Source organism: Phaenicophaeus curvirostris, chromosome 5, assembly GCF_032191515.1.
Source record: "Phaenicophaeus curvirostris isolate KB17595 chromosome 5, BPBGC_Pcur_1.0, whole genome shotgun sequence".
Taxonomy (NCBI): domain Eukaryota; kingdom Metazoa; phylum Chordata; class Aves; order Cuculiformes; family Cuculidae; genus Phaenicophaeus; species Phaenicophaeus curvirostris.
Window position 1 is genome coordinate 4769677 of NC_091396.1, and position 23636 is coordinate 4793312.

At 38.8% G+C, this 23636-nt stretch overlaps 1 protein-coding gene across 5 annotated transcripts in view; it reads left to right on the forward strand.

The window, feature by feature from the left end:
• Positions 1 to 23636, forward strand: part of NAV2 (neuron navigator 2) — a 419911-nt gene that overhangs the window by 282075 nt on the left and 114200 nt on the right. For 3 of the 5 annotated variants that reach the window (XM_069857433.1, XM_069857430.1, XM_069857432.1), the window contains exons 5-6: positions 4125 to 4392; positions 9194 to 9351. In XM_069857433.1, coding sequence (XP_069713534.1) covers positions 4125 to 4392; positions 9194 to 9351 — 426 coding nt within the window. Of the gene's footprint in view, positions 1 to 4124; positions 4393 to 6045; positions 6115 to 9193; positions 9352 to 23636 lie in introns of all 5 variants that reach the window. The other 2 variants (XM_069857429.1, XM_069857431.1) reach the window with 1 other exon arrangement.

The following is a 23636-nucleotide window of genomic DNA, read 5'->3' on the forward strand; positions in this document are numbered from 1 at the left end:
ATAACTGTTTACTTCACTGACAGGTCCTTATCTGTGAGGAAGTAGAGGATTGTGATGGCTTCCAAGGGGGAATAAACACTGAAGTCTCGCCTGGGTTGCTTGGGAACATGTAGTTTTTGAATAGTGCAGTTTTAGTGTGGAGGGAAGTTAACAACTGAAAATGAGAATCAGGATGATTCCTAAATGTTGAAATAATTGGGATTTCATGTATCATATCCTCCCAGGATTAAAAAAAAATGAGTTTTAATAGATGGAAGCCACTTAGACACAATCTTTCTTTATGGATTCATGTTGTGAAGATGCTGAGGGCCTGCAATCACAGACAATGACCATACAATGCAGGAGATAAGCCCCCACACACACTTTCCAAGCAATCTGGAGCAAAAAAGGCATTCCCTTCTCAAAGATTCTTAAATCCTAAGATGTCCATGTGTAGTTGCTAAAGAAAACTATGGAGGATGCTGGAGAATTCTTTTCCTTACTGCAGATTTTCATTGTTTGTCACTTTGAGCTGTCTCTCTATACCCACGCTCTTAAACTTGTTTCCACACCAAGCTCCAGGAGTTTTAGACTCCTGGAACTGCATCTGCCCAACTAAGCTTGCCCTCCTTCACATAAAATCTCATCATTGCCAGGATTTTGAAGATTATGGAGAATATATATGTGCAGGAGAAACTCAAATTCATGTCATAGATAGCAGCTGCACCTCTTCTGGGTAACAGATTAGCTGGATAACAATCAGCTGAGCAAATCATGAAACCATAAAGTGATGAAAGAAAAAGCCTGGCTAGACTTTGGAACAGCCATGGTTCAGCTTAGATTTTTGCTTCTGAAATGACATTCATGGTTCTGTAGGTAACCATATTGTTGGCAATACTGCAGTTCATGCATTTCGGGTCCTTTCCAATGTCAAGGTGTTATTCTTGTTTCTGCAGCTCAAATATCCCACAGTGCTATTTTAAACATACCTGAATATGGCACTTACCATGGGAGTGCAGTGATTGGATGAAGGATAACAATTTCAAGCTCAAAGAGGGGAGATTTAGATTAGATATTAGGAAGAAACTTTTTACTGTGAGAGTGGTGAGGCACTGGAGGTTGCCCAGCAAAATTGTGGCTGCTGCATCCCTGGAGGTGTTCAAGGCCAGGGTGGATGGGACTTTGAGCAACCTGATCCAGTGGAAGGTGTCCCTGCCCATGGCAGAGGTGGTAGAAATGCATGATCTTTAAAGGTCCTTCCAACCCAAACCTTTTTTTTTTTTTTTACCCCTTCTTTGTCCTCAATAGATTTGGGTTTTGGTTTTTTTGGTTTTTTTTCAATTTTCTCTGAGTTTGATGTATTTTTGTGGTGACAGAGAAGGATGATTAGCAAACTACAGTGGTGGAAGTTCCAGCTGTAGTGAAACAAGCAACAACAGAGACATTGCAGTATGGAAATGTTCAAAGGATGGATTTTTGGGGATTCTATGAAAACCTTGTTCCAGTTTCCTCTTGGATGTCTAGAGTGTCCATTTCAAATATATAAGACAAGTCATTTTTGCTTCCAAATTTAAAATGCATGGGTGAAATGCTTGTCCTTATCTAAGTTAATATGCGTATTTAAGCTGGTGCATGGACTGGAGGGGACTTAGAGTGGGAAGCAGTTGAGACTGCTGTGATGGGCAGGGTGCAATGAGGTTGAAGTGCTCTCTGAAATACTTGTTTTGTACAAAGTGCAGCGGCAATCTGCCAGGTGAATTACCTCAGTCTGTCTTTAAGATAAGAGAAACAACTATGTCAGAAAGTCGTTTGAAATATTTTGCTTAAAGTCAGGAGGGAAGGAGACTGCTTCTTTTGAAACTCATTGCAGGTGTTTTTCTTTTGATTATTAGTTTTTGGACACTTTAGAAAAATGTCAAAAGCAGGTTGCTCTTCTGATAAATCACAGAATCATTAGGTTGGAAAAGACCCCTGGGATCATCAAATCCAACCAAATACAGCAGAAGACAGGCAGCCGTGGAAAGCAACAGGCTTTAGCTGGGGTTATTGTCATGGTCCTCTCTCACTTCACATGAAAGTCAAGTACAATTGTGTACAGCTTTGCTAAGTTTAAACATGCAGACCCCTGGTAATTTCTTTTATCTTCTGGATGGTATTTGTGAAGTTAAGCTTCCCAGTGCCTCTGGCTCTGTTTCGTTATGCTTTGGCCTGTGATTAAGTGCTACTTTCCTTACAGTTCCCGTGAGTAATTTGAGTTCTTTACTGAAGATAAGGAGATCCTTTTTACTGTGCTTTTCTGTCTTTTGTGTCTGGTTTACTTTATTATGTACTTCTACCCATGTCCTCCCTAGTTATGCACAGGCAGATGAGAGAAGGAACCTGCCTGGTGCAGATGCTGCTGGGGATGGGAAGGGGCTGAGTTTGTGCATGACGCTGCATGGGAGCAGAAGTGGACTGGGAAAAGTGGAAACAGACAGGATCGTTGGGACCCCACTGTCCAAGGAGAGACTAAAATTGGCTAGGAAAACAAAGGAAGACAGAAAATGACTGTTCAAGTGTCCTGGGATCGATAATCATTTAATCAAAGGAACAAGTGTTTAGTGTTTGATGGGAACGGTTGGACTCGATGATCCGGTGGGTCTCTTCCAACCTGGTTATTCTGTGATTCTGTGATTCTGTGAAGGGCAGTGGTGGGGAAGGGCACTGGTGGAAGGGCCAGACTGCAGGGAGGTCAACATCAGTAGGGCAATTTAGTCAAGACGTAGTAAGAGAAGGGAATATCTTCGGTCTGGGTGATGACCAGGACCACTTAGATAAGATGTAGGAGTTGCTGAGGAATTGGGCATGGGCCAAAACATAGTTAAGGAACACAGTAAATTCCATTAGTGGTTAGAAAGAAAAGGTAGATTCAGGCACAGGTGGACAAAGAGACTGAAGCTAGAAGCTAGTATAGAAAGGGGAGCAAAATTTTTAAGCCATGAGCAGGAGATTTACTGGGTAAAAGGCTTGGGGTGAAGAACAGAAGCTTGTTAGGCAGCAAAGATAAGCAATGTGAGCAGAAATATGACTGGGAGAGGAAATAAAGGTTAGAGGAAGGCCCGTTACAAAGTCAGAGCAACCTTCGAGCTAGAACTGGGAACAGAAATTAACATTCTGATTTTTACCTTTGTGCTTGGCCACTGTCGTGCCACTTGTCCTCTTCTTCCTCTCTTGTACTAGTCTGTATAGAGGGATTTAAAAGCATAGGGCAGGAGTTAGTTTTAATAGTTCAAGTGGTATATATAGCAGATGCAAAAATTCAGCTGTTTGATGTAGCTTCTCTAATTTGCTTTTTTAATTTAGGAAATGTGCTTAATAATTAAGTTATGGCACATTATTAAGGCTGTTTTCAAGACTGAATTAGTGCTCTTGCATGTTAAGATACAGCTGTTAGCTGCATCTTCTGGCACATGTCTTTATCTTTTGTATTTCTGTTTGGTTTTACATTCTTGCAATTGATACTGCGTGGAAGAACAGAATGACTTCTAGGAATTGAAATGCTTATTCATTCACTGTCAGGCTACCTTTAGGTACCTTGAGTATCCATTCTTTATCAACTTGTGATAGTATCAAACTGGTAATTATGTGTTTTAATGCAGTTATTTCACCCAATAATTATATTCTCTAGTGCAAAACTTGCATCATATTTTCTTAGTGTCAACAATTAATCTGATATTCCAGAAATTATGATAGACTGTGTGATAATTCAGTAGTTTCTCCTCCTTGTGCAAATTTAGGACCAAGAAATCGTTTACAGTGTGATGTTGTTAATATGCTGGGGGTGGTTGTGGGGTGGTTGTTTTGGTTACTTTAGTTTAAAGAAACTATTTAGAGAAACTATATTTTTAAGCACGCTAGCGTTAGCACACAAATGATGCCAGAAATGGAAGACATCGTGCAGTCACTGCAGGGGAGAAATGAGTTATTTGTAGTTGGTGCTCACTGGTAATCAGCTGTAATGCTGATTAGATGTGCAGAAATCCTGCCATATCCTAAAGGAACTGAGTTCAGACGCATTGTGAGAAGTGCAGCGTTTGACCTGCTGTACTGTTGGAGGGCAACAAGGACTGGTGGCCGACAACTGACTTCTGAACATTGCCTTACAGAAATCAGGAATGGGAATCTAAAGGCCATCTTGGGCCTTTTCTTCAGTTTGTCTCGATACAAGCAGCAACAACAGCAGCCACAGAAACAGCAACTGCAACACCATCCGTCCCAGCAACCTCCCCCAGTATCCCAGCAAGCAGGGCCTCCATCCCAGTGCCAGGTTGGGGTACCACAGCAGCAGGTGCCAGCTTCGCCTCAGACTCCGTGCCAACAGCCCCCGCAAGCTGCGCAGCATCAGTTCAAAGCTCAGCCAGAAATGCAGTCCAGGTGGGGAAATTTCCTTCAAGTGCAGGTTTTTTTCATTGTTTATTTCTCTTTTTAATTCTTGCTAAAGGTCTTCAAAAGCCAAAGATGCTTCTTTCTTTAGTTCTGCTCTAGAATATGGAATGTGTTAGCAGTCGAATGCCGGATAGCAATTGGCTTCACACCGTTGGAAATCAAACCAGATGTGCTGAAATATATTGTACGTCCTTAAAATATGTGGTCCAGTGGGTGTAAAATAACCATTAGTCCAAGTAAACACAGTATTTTATAAGGATGTTTTTCTCAGTATTCCTTTTGCATCTTTATATTCACAAGGCAAATATGATGTTGCCCTTACAGAATTTATACTTTGGGCATGGGAAAAGCAACTTTGGTTCTCAGCTTACAAGGATTTCAGCCCTCACTTAGAAGTGGAAGGCTCTGACAGTGGTAAAAGAAATAAATCTCATCACTGCTGATGACAGTCCAAATAAAATCTAGCTTTATTGGTCAAAAATAATACACTGCTGGCTTAAGTGACAAATAATTTTCACAACTGATGTTTATTGGCACTCCTAGATCAGACTACAGATAAATTGAGCAGCCTGGGATTGGAACTGAATGCCCTTTAAGGTCCCTTCCAATCCAAATCATTCTTGAATAGAGGGATGAGTTATCCCTTGACTGTCTTTAATCAAGGAGGTGTTCTTCCTGGGGTAGGAAAAAAAGCAATTTATGAAGGCAGCACAAGTGTGAATGCGTGTACAGCCTTATGCTTATTGGATCCTTCCACTGCTAAGAGGACGAGGGTTTTAGTGGGGCTACGTGTGCAGGATTAAAGCCTGAAGCCATATTTGCACAATTCCTAAATATGAAGGCTTTTTTTTAAAAAAAAACAAATATCTTAAATTAAGTTAAAGCTTATTTATGATAAAATAACACATACTAAGGAGACCACTAGCTTAAGTGCTACTTTATGAGGGATATAAATAGTTTAAATGAAGCCTTCCAAATGAGACTACTCAGAGGTTATTTGGGTTTTGCTTATGTTTGGTTTGGGTGTAAACAGTATCAATTATGCTTATCAAACAGTAACACTCATGCTTGTTTTGGGTGTAAACAGTATTTTCATATACTTAAAAAACATAGTGTTACTACAGCATGTATAAATCTGTACGAGAAGTAATTACTGTAATGTAATGTATTTGAATATATTTCTGCAACATTTCTGTCTAAAACATGCAGAGATGCATGGGACCATTTGAATATTGATTTGATATTTTCAGTCCATTGTGTGGATTGTGCTGGGTTTCACATAATTTAAAAATATCTGAGCTGAAGGTCTTAAATGTCATGTTTTCTTGGGGTGTATACGAAAGAGAAATTGCTCAGATTTTACAGAAATTTACATATAATAAAAGACTGAGGAGGAGAAGAGTAATAAAGTTGGGGGTTGCATGCAGAATTGCATGTTCATTATTCTATAAAAATTAATTCATTTCAGATTTTAGGAGGTTTGACATAAAGTTATACTTGGGCAAGAAGCTTTTTTTTTCCTGTGAAATTCATAAAAACTCTTTGTCCCTTAAACCTGTTACTAAGTTCAATGGCTTAAAAACAAACAAAAAAAAGTTTCTTTGTTCAATGTTCTATTCCATTTTTTCTTTCCTGTCACAGTGCATCTCCCAGGGACTCATCTCAAAGCAAAATCATCCGATTCACTCTTGGTCAGAAAAAGTCTTCTAGGTTAGCATTTCTTCATCTTCTGCAAAGCATGAATAATCCTTTTGCAATTTTTCTGGATGCATGTTTAGGGTTCTTGTTGAACATAGTTTGTAATTAGGCATTTTACAAACAGTTGAAAGCTGGAAGTGCTACATGGAAATTTTTTTTTTTTCCTTTTAATCAAGATGTGGAATGCTTTTTGGCCTGCAAGAAAGTAATATGATTTTCTTGTCCTTATGAGCTTTTGCTTTTGAGAACAAAACATGGTTCTGGGAGTTCTGTCTCCACCATACACATCTGTATTGGCTGTATTTAGATCTCCATTATAGAAACTACTAGTGTCAGGCTGTTGTCTTAGTAAGTGGAGCATCATGTGAACCATGAGAGCTCAGACAGCACTGTGTGAGTCTGTTTCATCAAAGCTCCCCAGTGCTCTGAAGCTGAACGCATCTCAGAATCCCAGCGTGACTTGCATGCCACCTCATATGACCATCTCTTCTCAGTGATCATAAGGGTTGCTGTATTGTTAATGTGGTTAATAACGTTTACTGTTACTACTATTATGGATTAAAATATTTTACTACAATTTTGAGTATAGTAATACGTTGGTAAATTGTACTGTACCAGTTTTATTGCTAGGCTTGTGAACTATTACTGAGGATTTTTATTCAGCTTGGCAAGTTTGTAGAGGTTGTTAGTTCTGCTGCATAACTTGGATATATTTCTCCTGTCTTATTTCTTTTCTGACAACAGTGAAGGTCTGCAATATATAACCCCTGTTAAAATGTCCCATGTTTCCTTTTCATGTTCTCTTGATTATAACTATCACTTGACAGTTTCTTTTTGTCTACAAGAGGTGCTGAAGTCCAGTAATAGTGAGGCTTCAGCTCAGTACCTTGTCTCTAATTTCAGCCTCTAGAAACGTCACCCCGAACCTATTTTTCTTCCCTAGATTTAACAGGCACTGCTGTGAAATATTTTGGCCTAACACCAAAAGCTGAGGCTTAAAACCAGTCAGTTAGACTTTTTCACTTTCTGTAGTTTAAGAGAAATGATATCTTCTTCAAGAGTGTTTTTAACAAGTATGCTTTTTATACTCTGTGTGCTTTTATTGGCACTGACAGTGCTGACTTGAATTGAAAACTTGTCACTTCTTGAGTGGTTACATGGTTTGACTGGCTTTATTTACTTAAAAACGTGACAGGTTTGCAAAACTTGTGTGGGGAGCCTTTTCTTACCCATGGGTGCAAGAACGTTATCCCTCCCCTCCTGCCAAACCCTGCTAGGAATCTCCCAGTACTAAGGGCTCTGGTAGCCTTTCTGCGGTGGTTGGCTCGCACTCATGATGTTTTATCACTGCGCAGAAACTTTCAACTGAGTTATTGTGTCCATCCAAAATAATTTCCTAGTAACCAAAACAAACTTAATGACTTTTTTTGTCTCAATGACTTCCAAGTTCTCAAGAAGAGTGTTTGTCTCTGATTTGCCCCTGCTTCTTCATGTGTAGTCTCCTCTCCAGCAGATGAAGATTCTCTGGAGTGTTCTCATGTACTGCAATGATGAGTATGTACAACTTTCTAGCACCCCCAGCTTTGAAAAAGGCTGGATAAGTTGAGGGGGTCGTCTATAAGTCTTCAGCAAAGTCAACCTCAGAACCATGATGTACTGTGCCAGATCTGTGGTGGTTTGAGTTTGTAAATTCATTTTTGGGTTTGTGTTTGAATGATGCCCCTATGTCTTATCCTCTCTTGCGCTTTGAAAGCATGTGCATGCAGCTGCTGACATTTTTGCTCTTTTACTTCATGTTTCTTTTCCTATTTCTTCCTGGAGAAGTCAGTTTGTTTAGGAAGCACTGACAGACTCCTTCGTGGCTTCTCTTCCTTCCCATAGGCACAGTGGTTGGTTGGTTGCATTGCCGTTCTTTCTGACAACTGAGACTTCTTAATTTTAGCCTATTATTAGCACAAGTTATTTAAGACAGATTTTTGTGGTTTATACAAAGAAACTTTAAAGAGGTCCTACCATACACAAAGTACAAAGAAGGCAGAGAGCCATCTCTTTCATTGCTGCTGTAGGTGTCACGAACTGGTTTGATCATACAGTCGTTAATGTGACATCCTTGTTTTTCAGTGAGTTGTTTCACTAACTCTCTTCAGTATGCATTTTGAGGAATTGCCAAATATTTCAGTTTTTAATATTTATCTATTTGGAATGTAGAAATATGTGCTCATTAGTACCCAAAATACACTGAAAACTTTATGTATGAACTTTGACTGTGAAGGACTCAAACACACATCTTATTCTGAGCTGCAATGCCAGTGGCTTTCCTAATTCTGTTGGGCTTTGTAAAAAAATATCTTCACTTTCCCTTCTTGCCTGAAAAGCATGAAATTGGTGTCCCTCCCTCTCTACTTATTTGAGAATCCTAACTGCATTTTTTTCGAGGTGAGCAGCTAAATCTTGTAAATACAGGCAACGGTAAGGAAATGCTGTCTGAGATTGACCCAGTTTAAACTGGAGGCTTACATCACCTCACTGATAATGTGGTTGCCCTAAGATGGGGAACTGAAGCTTTGTGGGTTTTCTATTTTGTTAAATAGACTGAAATAATCAAACCAGATTAAATTCTTACTGGGCTCACCTGCTGCACTTCGTAGCTTTCAGAGAAAAGATGTGATGTGTGTTTCCTACAAGGAAAAAGGCAGCCACTTGCTATCTCATTGTTATTTCCAAAATAATAGTAACCTTATGTGTCCAGCAATCTGATTTATGAACAGCAGTGTTTCGGTCTTAACCTTGTACCAGTGATGTTGCTCTGCTGAATTTACTTGCAACTAATCCTGATTCACAAATTTTATGGCAAGTGACTGTTAATTTAAGTTTGGAGGGTGTTTTCTGATGTAAAACAATTCAGACTATTGCTTATTTGCCAGGTGCTTTTCATCTAGGATGATTTTTTGATTTGTTCTTATAAAAGAATAAAGACACTTATGAGTATATATTTGTGGTATTGATCCTTTTCTGCTTATGGATGCTATTTCATACTTTTTCCCAGAGTACTTTTTAAATATATATAATCATACTGTTATTCTTCCATCAGACTTCCAGGTCCCACCACGAGGGTGTCCGCTGCAGGCAGTGAGGCCAAAGCTCGTGGTTCTATTAGTGCCAACAATCGACGCAGTCAGAGCTTTAACAACTACGACAAATCGAAGCCTGGGCTTCCCCCTCCAACACCAACAAGTAGCAATGATAAAGGTAAGCACCTAAGATTTTGGCATCCTCAGATTTTTCTTAATGATGGCTTCATTCAGGGGAAACTGCATTTTCCATTAAGCTCTAGAATTTTTAAGACTATGTCAAAGCCATTTGTTGTAAACATGACATTAACAATCCAAAAACCAGCTGGCTTTTCTTGAAAAAGATAAGAGTTCTTCACTATAACTGAAGCTGTGACTTACTGTCCTGAAGGTACACACAAAATAGATCCAAGAAAACCTGGCACTGGTGAAATATTTTATGATTTTGTGTGAAGTACAGATAAGGGGCAATGAATTAATCAAAAAATAAGACATTTTGATGAGTAGTTTTACAGGAATGGAAAATGACCGCTGAAGATTTGTTTTTATATGATAAATAGTAGCATTTACTTTCCTCCATTTTTGTGGAAGATCTTTAAGTTACGAAAGTACATGATTTAAATCTCATTGCAATAATCATATAGCATAGCATTTGAAGGCAGGAACGCATCGTAGTTTTATAGATGTTGCAGTGAAACTGTGTTCACGGCAGTACATCAGAATAACCCTGTCCTGTCTGAAGAGCTGCTTTTTTAAATGACATTTACTGACTTTGTGTCCATTCACTAAGCTAGTAATCTGACAGCATTCATTAGCTTGAGCTTATAGCTCTGAACTCTGTAACACAGCATTGACCAGTGGGGTCTTGGGGGATGTGGCTGGTGAGAACTGAGCAAACCGCTGTAGTCTCTTGTGGTCAAATTGTTGGCGTGGGCTGGCAGCTAATTCTTTATCGCTAACAAAGATAGATCAGTCTTGGATTTTCAGCACCATCTTTGTGCAGTGACTTGGCAGTCGCAGCCTTTAGGCTCAAGTCTCCTTGTTGTACATGCATAACTTCTGTTAACAGTAATGAGGATTATGTTTGAGGGAAAATTACTGGTCTGGTTCAACTTGCCTGTGGTTAGCATGCTTATTTCTTTTCAGGAAATTGTGTTTTTCCTGCCTTAGAAACTGTTGTGCTATGACTGTGTGTCATCAGGTTTTGGAATATTGCCCTACATAGCTGTTGCAGCCCAAAACCTCATCTTGTGATGTTGGCAATGGAGGGTCCTCAGTATCCTGAATCAATTTGATCAGACCTTGTATATGAAGAAAATTACTTTCACGACTGAATAATATAAAAATAATTATATTGTATATGAGCATAATATACTCATAAATCAGCAACATACTGTCTCATTAAATCCATTCTTACTATTTTAGAAGGTGCTCCATATAAACAATCATGATTTAACTGTAGCATCGGCATGTAATTGTCATCTCTAAATCTGATTTAGGTCTGCCTTTCAGTTAAAAGGAGCAAGCTGAGATGTTACGGCATGAGCGGTAGAACCAGTGAAACCTTGTCTTCCTGTGTGATAGCTCCCCAGTATTCCTTTGTCTCCTCCTCCTCAAAACTCTCCTGTTTTGCTCCTTGACTATGAGTATGGGATATGTCTCGTCCTGGCATGTTTGTTGGTTGCCTAGATGATCCCTACCTGAGTTTGGATGGTGTGCTGTTAGGCTGCATTGAAGTGAGAACTTGAACTATCTTGGTTTTTTTTCTCAGTTTACCAAGATAACTAAATAAGAAAAAAAAAATAAGAAAATAAAAGAAGGAAAAGAGAAAAGCCCTCGCATATACAGAGAAATAATAATTTATTAACTGAGTAACTTAAATACCAGCTGCCTTTAGGCAGGCAGTTCTGTCAACCCTTATTCCTCATTGTGACCCATCCCTTTAGAAAGATAAACCAGTTGAAGAAGCATAAAAGATATTCTGCTTCCTAAGAATGTTACAAATGACTGAAAGAAAAAAGATTGGGTTTTAGGTTGACAGCCTACATGAGTTGCATTAAATGCTCAGGATTTTGCTCTGGTCAAGATTTCCAGTCATAAATTATGGCCTTCAAAAAAGAGTTTATGTAAGTTGAACTTTAATTAAAAATATAATCATGACACAAAGTTGGTCTGCATCCATGAGAAACAAAAGCAGTTGGTCTGACACATTTTTGGCTTATTTTAAGTTAATTGTAACATTGCCAGACCAAGTTTATTGTCAAAGTGCTAAGACAATTCAAGTTTTCTGACCCATATCCTGTATTTTGACTAAGGAAGTGAGACTTACATGACCGTGGTGTGCCAGTCCTGTTAAGTTTTCATCTCTTTACCCAGTACTAGCTCCATTACGTGTTTTTGAAGAAGGAAATGGGAGAAAGGGAAATCTGCCTGGTTTTGGCACCCTGTTTTGGCACCAGTGGTCACACTTGGTGACAGAAGGTAGGATTCAGGGTGTTGATTTGAATCATTTCTTACAAAGTAGATTGTAATTTTCAGCTTTTATTAGTCTGTGGCCTTTCCCTCCAAATTTGAATTGTCTTGTTAGTCAATCGTCTGTGTCTTGTGGCAATGAAAGTGCATTAATTGAAACAGAATACATCAGAAATTAAAAGGACAGTAAATGGAGCATGGAGGAATAGCTAGCTGCTGGAAAATAAATAACCTAGATTTTTTTTTAAAGACTCCATTAATCAATTAATGATGAAACTACTGGTTTTCTGAAAATCTCAGGGAGAGGATTTTTGTAAGGTCAAAAATGATGTAAGCTGCTCCAGCGTGTCCAGAGGGAGGGCAGTGAGGCTGGTGAAGGGTCTGCTGCACGAGTCATATGAGGAGCGGCTGAGGGAACCGGGATTGTTTAACCTGAGAAGAGGAGGCTGAGGGGAGAACTTAACGTTCTCTACAACTACCCAAAAGGAGATTGTAGCAGGGTGGGTGCTGATCTCTTTTTCCCAAGTAACAAGTGATAGGATAAGAGGAGATAGCCTCAAGTTGTGCCAGAGGAGGTTTAGATTGGATACTAGGAAGAATTTATTCACTGAAAGAATGGTGAAGTGTTGGGAGAGGCTGCCCAGAGTCGTCATATCTGGAGGAGTTCAGAAAACGTGAAGATCTGGCACTTTGGGATATGGTTTAGTAGGCAAGTTGGCATTGTGTTAGTGGTTGGACTTGATGATCTTAGAGATCTTTTCCAACCTTAATGATTCTGTGATTACACTGTTGCATGAAAATAAGAGATTCTTGGATGCATACACATTATTTGTGAGATGCGTACGGACTCTTGGCAAAGGAGCACACATAGAGATGCAAGTCTTGCTTCCCTAAAGCTTTCATTGTGTCTTAATTATTTTGCTTTCTTAGTCTTTGCTTGCTGTCTCAAAACCAGATTCAAGATGTGGGGAAGAGATGATTCTTCTCTAGTAGTAATAACCTGGACACCTAGTTCAGTCTTATGGGCAGCCTCTTTGAGGCTGGGGCAGGATAGGTTTAATTTGCTTTTCAGAGTTAGCCCTGCAGTTTATATGTGAAAATCCCTTCAAACGTATAGGAATCTCGGTGCCCTCATTCCTCATATCATAAAATGGTTACACGCTATGGTACAGTTTTTGTTTATTGTCACAGTGATTAGTCATTTATAATGCAGTAGCATTCTAGGTGGGGGATTTCAAGATGCATAATTGCTGTTACAGGCTGCTTTTTCTCAAGAAAAATGCAATTAAAGTCTAATCGCATTTTTGGATAGTGGGAAAATAATGAGCCACTCAGGCTTGTCATTTCTAATGTCATCCTAATCCCTTCATGCAACTGGAATATTTTAATTCACTTCTGAATTGTCAGTTATTAAGTCCACACATACGTAAGGTACGCCTTTGGTTTGCTTTCTTGTCCCTTAAAATCCTTTAATGCCACAAGCGCATGATAGCATGGAAAGCATCAGCCACATCCTAAGGTCATTACTGAACTCATCTAAATTGTCGGAGACATTTCTAAGGAACGTAAAGAGGCAAATGAGCTTTGCCTTTTTATGCCTGTTTGTGCGTTATTAATTACTAGTTATACTGAGGCTCCATGTTACCATGTCTTTCTAATTATCACCAAATAAAAAAAAATGGCCAAAATTTAATTGCAGGTGCAATTTAGAATAAAGAAATCTATTTGTCCATGGCAAGAAATCTATTTGTCCATGGCAAGAAGGAGTACAACTGTGTCCTAGGTAGTTATGAAACTTAAATAGCAAAACATACGATTTCAGTAAAGATTTTGATGCAGTGGATTTTCTTATTAATTTATTTAAATATTTTGCTTAGGTACACACAGTAGAGAGTCTTTTGAGACATGCTTTGAAAGCAGTCTGCAGTTCTGCAAAGTGGTTTTGACTAACTCTGAGTGCCCTCGTATATTCCCTCTCTTCACTGGTATTCACACATTAAATTTTCCTTTGCAGTCTCAAAAGCCTGGTAACATTGGGAATATTTGGCATATTACTTCTTGATTTGTATCCGCAGTATTAATAGAATCCCTAAAGTTATGAATCTGTGGGAAACAACAGCTTCATATGTCACCTCTGGTATGTTTGTGGAGTGATATAGTAATGTGACAGGCTTACATGCTTTCTTTTATGTTCTCCTGCTTTGTTACTAATATTTTATTTAAGATAATCCTACAGAGGGCAGTAGAAGTCTGTGAGAAAAATGACACGCTTCTCTGGATTGAATGTTAGGTAAAATGTCATTAGAAAAAAAGACTTTGACCATTTCCACATGAGGTCAAAGGAAACGTTTATTATTAAGATTTATGAGGAAGGCAGTGCTAGTAAAGTCAGGTTTCTCCTAAGTAGGTAAAAACAGGTAGTATTAGAAAAAAGAGAAAAAAAAGAATTTACGTGTCCAGATTCATGCACTCAAATTAAATAAATGACTTCTAATAGCAGCGTTCTTGCAAATTTACTTAATGCAAATGACATGAGAGGTTTCTGAAACCAGATCCTGCTTATTCAGCTATAATCTTAGCTGCTTGTCTCGATTGTCAGGTATGGACATAATGTACAGGAGGAGAGTAAGAAATGTGTGTGCTTCTCTGCTTGATGGTCCCTTTCTTTCATTTCTTTCAAATTTGGGGTAATCCCTTATAACTTCGAACACGGAGTGTATTTAAACCGTGTCTTTTAATATGTAAAGGGTTGTTACTGGAGTCACAAGGATGCATGGTGGCAGGACAAGAGGCACACATTCTGTTAGGGGTGGCAGGACAAGAGGGCACACGTTCCTCTCTGGCAACAGGAATAAAATTCTTCCCTCTGAGAAGAATTACATATTGGAGAAGTTTATCCAGAGAAGCAGTGGAATCTCCCTGGCTGGAGGTATTCAGGACTTGCCTCAGCAGAGCCCTGGATAACCTCATGTAAGGTATTGCTTTCAAGTGAAGATTGGAAGGAATGCTCTCCAGAGTTTTCTTCCAGCTTATGTGTTCTATGATTTCTACATTTTAAACGTATGGTTAGTTTTTAGAGTATGGTATACTCTTGTCCTTGCAAGGAGCAAGGTGAGATGTGCACAGCAAGCTCAAAACTCAGAATTCTTGCGGTAGTGTCTTTAAGGCTGAGGTGTTTAGCAGTATTCAAATGGGCTTTGAAAAAGAGGGTTGCTAATAAAACGTAAAGAAAAGCAGTACATAATTAGAGGTTTGCAAAAGCTTTGCAGTTAGGTATTTGAAAGGTTAGTTTATGTTCTTTGTCTGAAAAGGAGGTTGTCTACAAGATATTACTATTTTTATAGTAATAAGGATTCTTTATTACCTCAGTAGATAGCATACAAGTATCATTTTGTTTGGAATTTGAAATTAGCCTGATTTAGACCACAAACCAGATACAAATTTTAAGAATGAGGATGATTAGCCATCAAAAGAGATTAAATCAGACATAATGAGTCAAAATTCAATATTTGCCCAGAGCTGATGTTCAGACAGAGGTTACAGTTTGGGCTCAGAAATTACTGAGTGAACTTCTCTGAACCATGTTAAGATCAACTCAGATGAACCTAGTGGATTTCTTGAATGAAAAAATGTTCCATTTGAGAGCAGGAAAATGAAGGATGAGCCCTCTTCTGTAGCTGCATGTGAAACCAGGTTAAATATTTGATCTTCTGAACGATTTGGATTGGCTCCTGTACCAAGTACAGGATGGTCAAGTGGTGTTGCACAAGCATCCTCACTGGAACCCTTATGTTCGGCTTAACCTCATGCAGTTTTTCCACTCCAAGTAAATTAATAATAATAAACAGAGACAAACCCCAGGCTTTTGCCTTTGTGCCAAATAATAGTATAAGAATTAAAAAAAAAAAAGGTGGTGGAAAATGAGATCTGAGACTTGTAAAACATGATGGAAATTCCTGTTAGAGAGTTAACATTTGAATTTTTTTATCCATTTATAGTAGTGTTCAGTGCAGAAGCCTGAATGTGAAAGCAAAGGCTTCTTCTGGCTTCAGGTACAGGGACAGTTATCATGACAGCCGTGCCAGTGGAGCTGAGATGTCAGACTCGATTCCTGTGGCATTGAGCCAGCTTGACTCAGGGGTGATGGAAGGTTACTGGGATGGCTGAACAGTCCATCGCTTCCAAGTGGAAGCTATATATATGGCCAGCCTGTTACAGTACTCAGTGCTGCCACATCTGCCCCTTTTCCTGGCTAAAGAAGTCATTCCTTTAAATATTTTAGGCTGAAGGAATTAGGGTTGTTGAGCCTGTAGAAGAGAAGACTCCAGGGAGATCTTATAGCAGCCTTTTAGTGCTAAAATGTGGCTTACAGGAAAGCTGGGAAAGGACTCTTGATCAGGGAGTGCAGGGATAGGGCAAGGGGTAACAGTTTTAAGCTGAAAGAGGGGAGATTAATATTAGATATTAGGAAGAATTTTTTTCCTTTTTTGAATTTTTTTGAAGGTGATGAGACAGTGGCACAGGTTGCCCGGAGAAGTTGTGGATTTCCCATTCCTGGAGGTATTCAAGGCCAGGTTGGATGGGGCTTTGAGCAACCTGATACAGTGGAAGGTGTCGCTGCCCATAGCAGGGGCATTGGAACTAGACAGTCTTTAAGATGCGTTTGAACCGAAACTGTTCTGTGATTCTATGATTTACTGGTTGAGATGATCAAGATAACGTATACAGTTAAAGCAAATGAAACCACTAGCTGTTTCTATTAGGTGGTGATCAAATTGTGAAGTGTGATCTGAACATTTTGGTGCTCAGCTTGTCAGTGACGAGCCTGGACTGATGCAAGCTCATTTCAAAATACATTTGTCCCCCAGGAGAAAAAAAAAAAAAGCAACTTTAAATAAAAAAAAAAAATTGTTTTCCCCAATTCATACCAACTCAATTTGTATCTACAGCCCAGAACCACCTCATAAAATTTTCATCCAGCTGCAGAAGAAAATACTGACACTTCAGTGTTGATAAATCTGTCGTCTTGGGTCTAACATAGCAGTTGTCCTTTGTGGTTTTGTCCATTGTAGAAATCAGGCAAGAGAGGTTATTAGGCACAGTTGTTTGGCTGAATAAGAAGAGTTAAAATAAAAGTAGGACCACTAGATTTGGTCTTGCAGGTGCCTTATTACAGAGCCTGTGCTGTTCAACTTGTTGGGTTTTGAGTGTCGAGGGAAGTTCTTTTATTGGCATCATACTGCGTAACTCCAGTTTGAGGTTCATTAGGGTCTGTGGTTGACGACTGTCATGTTCAGAAACTATCTTGTAGTAACAAAGAGTGCTTTTGGAGAGCCCAGTGGGGACACATTTTCTAAATCAATCTGAAAACCACTTGTGATGTCCTGGTCTCTTTAAAAAGTCATTGTAATGTTGGTAGTTCATAGAAGCTACTATCAATATAACAACATATTATAACAGTTCTTATACATAACACACACACACATAAGTGTTTTATATATAATATTTAACAGTTGTTATAATAACTCTTAGCTTTGTCAGTGACATATTTTACAAATCAAACACTAAATGGTCCTGAAGTAGTAAGGTGTGTGATATCTTATAGAAGAGAGAGTTTATAGAAATGCACAAAGTTAATTTGGGACTGGGAAGACTCCCTGTTTTTCAGTGCTCTCTTTGAATCGGTCACTGCAGCATCTGGTGGCACACAGACATGTTGCTAGATAAGACAGAAATCACATAATCACAGAGTGATCTGAGTTGGAAGGAAACCGTAAGGATCATCGAGTCCAACTCCTATCCCTACATAGGACAACCCCAAGATTTACACCATATTTCTGAGTGATTTGACCAAATACTTCTTGAATATTGTTAGGCTTGGCACCATTACTACTTCCCTGGGGAGCCTGTTCCAGTCCTAGTGTGAACTATTAAGCCTGGTGTCTCATCCAGTGTCCTTTATAGACTGTGATTTCCAAATGAGGACACTGATAAACTAAAGCTGATACTGAAAAGACACTGACCTTTTTGGTACAAGCTGCCAGATCGTTACTGTGCCAATGGATGAGCGCTGTGCCCAGCTTGGCGAGGCTGCAGGGAGAGGGTGGGGGAGAGGTGGAGTGAGGAAGGCTTTTGAAACCAAGAGCAGCAGAAATATATAACAGTTCAGTAGAGACTAGGAAAAATAAGCAGAGTTCCTCAGATGGAGAGATTCCTCTGTTTATTGATGAACTGTGTATGGATGTCAGAAAGCTGAGAAGTGATTTTATAGAATGAAACAGTTGGCTTACGCAACAGATAGCAGTAAGTTAAAGATTATTTTTATTTTATTTGGCATTTATAACTTTCTTCGTGACTGAACGTTATAGACGTAAAAAAATTTCCTTTATTCAGCTTCATGGAGCAGTTACTTTCAATCTTGTTCTATAGCCTTCTCCTATTTAGCTTTCTGTTTAGATTTCTCTTTAGAAAAATGAGTTAATCTAATGTTTGCTTTTAAGTGTTAACTTGATAGTGACTTTTGCACAGCCTTAAGATGAGAAGGACTGAAAAGTAGAAGAGGTTTTATTTTTTCCAAGAGGCATGAGTCTGTAAAGTTTGAAACTTTCAGATGTTACCTGGGAAATAAATGTGATTGGCTCAAACTGTTCCAGATAGGAATGGCTGGACTCAGTGATCCAAGAGGTCTTTTCCTACCCGGTGAGTCTATGATTCTATGAAATAAGTGAGAATATGGTAACAAATTCCAGTTTGAAACCCAAAGTGTTTCGTCTAGATCAGGTAGGAAGCAAACAGTTTATTCTGCTTTAGTGTTCAGGATGCTGCCTGTTTGCTCATCTGTACTGGCAGCTGAGGAAATGCTTTCTGGCTTTACTGACTGAGGGTTTTCCCTGCAATTCAGACTGATGATGATAGAATAAGATTGCATAATTTGTTTTGACAAATCCATAAGCATTGTATTCGGTATTTAGTCTCATTCTGCTGTTTGCAGTACCAAAAAGCCTATGCTGGAATAATCCTATCGGTTTTCTAAATATAACTTGCTTTGATGGTATTTACCAAATATTTGGTATAATTTATTTTGCCTTGAATTATAGTAGAGCGCTCATGACAATGATGCTGCCAGAAAGGAAATAAAAACAGAGAGAGACATGAAGGAATGTGGGATAATCTGAAAGAGACCCTGAGAACCAGGTGGTTTGGTTTGTGTTTTCTTCCTGACAGAATCTGGCCTGGGGGGTGTGGGGGTGTGTGTCCATTAGTCTAAAACTGTTTCTGATGTCCTTACATAAATCTGAGTTGTGTTGCATTATAGATCTGCATTCTGGTTTTAACTCCATTTAAAGAAACGTACTTAGAATGGTGATGCTTTCAGAGTATGTTTTATATTTATAGAATTGCATCTGTCGATAGCAGGAGAGTCCGTGCTCTCACCTTGAAGCAAAATAAGCTGTACCTATACCTGAGAGGCGTTTCCTGGCCTGTTCTGAAATGTCTCATGACAGTGACTTGATGATCTCCTTAAGTGTCTCACTTCTGGGGTCTATTTGGTCTTAAGTGTAGCTTTTTTTAAAAAAAAAAAAATAAATTAGGCTTAAGCTTGGCTGAAGATTAAGCACATATTGTTACTTTTCCTTGGTCTCTGTCGTAACAGTCTTTGTATATTTGAAGGCTTACAATATCTCCCCTCAGCCTTCTCCCTTACAGACTAAACAATTTCTACTACTTCAAGCTTTCTCTCATAGGTTCTTTGTGATAAATCTTTTATATGTCTTGATGATCTCTTCTGGCCTCTTTCCTGTCTATTTCCAGTCTATTTCTTCCGTTTACCAAATGTATTAATGTCTCTGTATTCCTCAAACGGAAGTTTACTGGCTTATGTTGTAAGGCAACCGTCATGAGGGACATCAGCATCAAACAAAATACTCCTCTTTGGGCAACTGAGATATCTCTCTCTGTATATATCTATCTACTGGGGTGTTGCTTGCATCCTTTCACTTTTCTATTTAAATACATTTTTTGAAAGATTGGCTCATCATAGTGAATCTTTAGTGACACATTTATGTTGCACGTGTGCCCATAAAATAGCTTAAAAACTGTCAGAACGTAGCAAGCAGTATGGCACATTTATAGGACAAGATAAAAATATGCAGTAAGTCATACCTGTGTTTAATTTTACAACTGTTCAACTGGCTGAATTTGGCATTTTAAAATGTGTCCTCTAAACAGAGGATGGCTGAAGGGTTAGTCTTGGCTAAATTGGAGCTTTACGAGACTGCAGAACTTTGCCATAGTTGGTAGAAGCTTTAGGAATACCTAAAACAAGCCAAAAAAAAATTAAATGAAGGGGTTTTTGGATTAAAAAAATAAATGAAAAAACTAGCCAGTGACATGTTGTTGACTGTACAGTTTGTGAGGGTGAAAAACTTGAAATTTGAAGTAAAATGTAATATCGAGAAGCAGCTTCTTGCTCAGAGTACATCTGCATAGCTGCATTGAAGATAGCAGAAACTTGTTAATCTATACCAGCTGAAGAGCTGGCCCAGCGTTTCATGGCCTTTACAGTTCCTAAAGGTTTCCTTTTAAAAGAAATATTTACAATTTTTTGTAAATTTATTGCTGGGTGGATTGTGCCAGAAGAGCAGCCATGGAAAAAACGTTCACTATTAAACCATTGGAAGGCAAACAGCAGACTTGAGTAAAAGCCAGCATGTTTCTACCACACCTGCAGAAGCCTCCTCTCCCTGGGTAAAAGCATCATCTAGCATCCCTGGTCCCTTCCATTTATGGCTTCTCTGCTGAACCTTTTGCCTGTTCCTTGTCCATAACCAAATATACCTAAAGAATCTATACTCCCTAAGTGTAGTTCTCAGACCACTCGTGTTTATGGCATATTTCTCACAACCTGCCTGTAGGAAAGATGTGTTAGGTTAAGACTGTTAAGTGTAGATATTGTCTGCTTCAGCTATGTATGAAATCAGTGAATGACTCCAATAGCTTGCTGCCTGGAATTCATTAATGTTTTTGAATAACTCTGTTATGAGAAATCTTGGGGGATTTGATTGTGCAAATGATGAGAAGAAAATGGAGAGCGATGAACAAGAATGGTATTTGTCTAGTATTAAATGGAGAGCATGACTAGTTTTGAATGGCACAGTAAATGTGTTTCATTATTTTTATGATCATCTAACCAGTATGTGGTCGATAGGGGTCCCTCCAACCTCTTTCTTAGGCAGTCATGTGGACAGCATTTTGAATTTTACAGTAACTAAACAAAAACAACGAGGAATTCAAGTGTCTTAGTCGGTTATGTCAAGACAATGAATTAACGATCGCCTGTGCTCCAGTTTTATTTCCCTTCACCTCAACAAAAATGCTGAGGCTTGGCAATGTAAACCAGTCAACAGCAGAACTGTTGTTTTGTATACTGGAACTCTATGTGAACGAAGGGGACTTTACAGAAATGTAAAAATTGAGTTACTGCCATATCCCAGGGGCTTTGGTATGGGTTTTCCAGAGGCACAACGTTTCTGTGAATACATGGAACTGCTCTTGAAGCTACAGTTTACGACACTGAGCTTGAAGAAGTAGATAGGCTAAAAGGAAAGAAAAATATCAAGGAGTAAAGGCCTTAACTTTTGTCTTGTGTTACAATACATTAAGTCACTCCTAAAGGGAAAAACGGGAGATGGAAGTTGAAGGAACCACTTCTGCTCAGCTTGGTGAAGATTTTGTCCTTAGCAAAGCAAAATGTTTCCTATCTTGGCTTTTCTCAGCTTATGCAGAGTTGCCCTATCTGGCAATATCTTCTTTAAGAAGATGATGTCGTTGCTGTTTGTTGCGGTCAAATAGTAGAAGAGAACAACCGAAAGCTTCAGTCATCTTGCAGGTAGAGTCCATGCCTCTTGCACACCAAGAGCTGGTTAATCAGCCAGTCCTTTCCACCCAGCTTTAGTTCTCTCTGGCCAACAGCACTGCAAATGAAATAAAAACTTTGGTAGGCCAGAAGAGTTGTGCTTATGAGGAGGAAGGGCTGTGTGCCAGGTTGCTCTTGTTGAGAAAGTTCTGCTCTACCTGTTCATGGTTGGTTTACGGAAAGATTGCAATTTTTCTTTGTTATAGTAGACTCCTGGCAGAAATACAGGCATTTCAATACTTCAGGGGGTTGCTAAGCATGATAAATGGTTACTGAAGAAGAGAGTAGCTCAGCTAGAAAGCTTTTCTCTGTAGGGCTTTTTATTAGTAGTACTTTGAAGGAGAGTCTTCGGCTGAGTGGATGGGGAGGGTCAAGACTCACGAGTTAATCTTCTAGATGGGAAATGATGAAACTGCTACAGTGTTTTCTGCAGTTCTGACACTATAATGTCATAGAGCAAATCTGCTTTTACTTCCTAAATTACAATTTTGTTGTGCATTTGCTTTTAACTTGGTTATCTAATCTCAGGGCTGGACTAAAAGATATTTCACTTCATGAGAACTTCTCATTTTTTCCCATAGCTGTGAAATGAAAAATGACAGCTCACTCATTCTAAAATGAATACAAATACTGTTAAGTTCTTGACCCTCCAAAGGAGAAGTAACTGTGAGAACATCTTTTGTCTTTGTGTTGCCTTTCATGCTTATAATGATTGGTTTTGAAAGTTTTCAGTTATAGCAAATCAAAGTCTACTTGCTTAGAGTGAACATGACAAATGATGGGAAATTGCATATATTTTCTCCTGACCTTATTATAACGTAAGCTCTCAAAGACTTCAGTGGAAGAATTAAATCATAAGCTTTCAGGCTCTTTTTTTTTTTTTTCATTACAAATGGGTAGGTTTGCAGATGAGTTAAGGCTTTGCAGGAACAGCTGAAATCAGATTTACCCATGCTACAGTGCGTGTTGGCATTGGAAGTAGACCACCAACATCTTTGAACAGGAATGCTAGGAACAAAATAGATTTCAGGCCAAGATTTGACTTTGAAAAGGGGAAAGCGATCATTATTTGTTGTGGACTGTAGCTTGGTTTTGAAAACATTTCTTTTATAGTCAGTTTCAGTTAATGCAGGTTGCTGAAGAAAGAAAATATCTCCCTCACAAAGGAACACATGGGAAATAATAAGCTTATTAATCGAATGCATGAAACGTGCTCTCCTTTTCATGAAAGAAGGGCCTATGCTACACTGAATAAAACTTTCCCCTTTGCATGCTGATGTGTTATCCATGTATTGATGTTAGTGCTTCATTAGGAAACCTAGCATTTGAATCTACATTCTGGCAGCAGAATCCCTTTCGTTTACCAAGATTGGTCTGAGGAGTAAAAGAGCCAGCAGACTTGTTTGCAAGAAAGAAACAGAGAATCTTAAAAAGGCTGAAGTTTTCTTAAGCTGAGGCCATTTTTCATGAGGCTGTTTTATCATGAACCTTTTCTTTCTTGCATTAACTTTGCATGGTGCAATGTAACAAAAACTTGAGGACTTTGAATTTCCAGTTTCGGTGTATTTGACCCGTGTATGAATCAAAATCCACTGTACTTGTGCAGGAAAATATCTCCTCTCCTTTCCCAAAGCTTAGCGTGTACGTTTAAGACTTTCTTTTTTCACTGATATTGGATGTGTAGCATCTAACACTCGCAGAATTCACTTGCTGGAAAATGTTAGGTAGAAACTCAGAAAATTACATTAGTATCCAAATCTATTAATTTATTTAAATGTTATGGTCATAGTGTTGTTGTCCTAATTCTGAATTCTCTCATGTGTCTGTAAATGAGGAGAAATTCTGTAAATGGATTTACATTGTACTCATCCCACACCACTGGCAGCAAGAAGCACAGTTAAGTTCCAAAAAGGAGCATGTGCATGGGGGACTTGGAGACAAAGCAGATGCTGTGTTTAAAAGAAGCAAACTGAAAAAAGTAGGTTTTGTTCAGTGACCCAACAGAATTTAAAAAAAAAAAAAATTAAAAAATACTGGAAACATTGAAAGAAAGGATAAATTAACAAGTTCTGGAT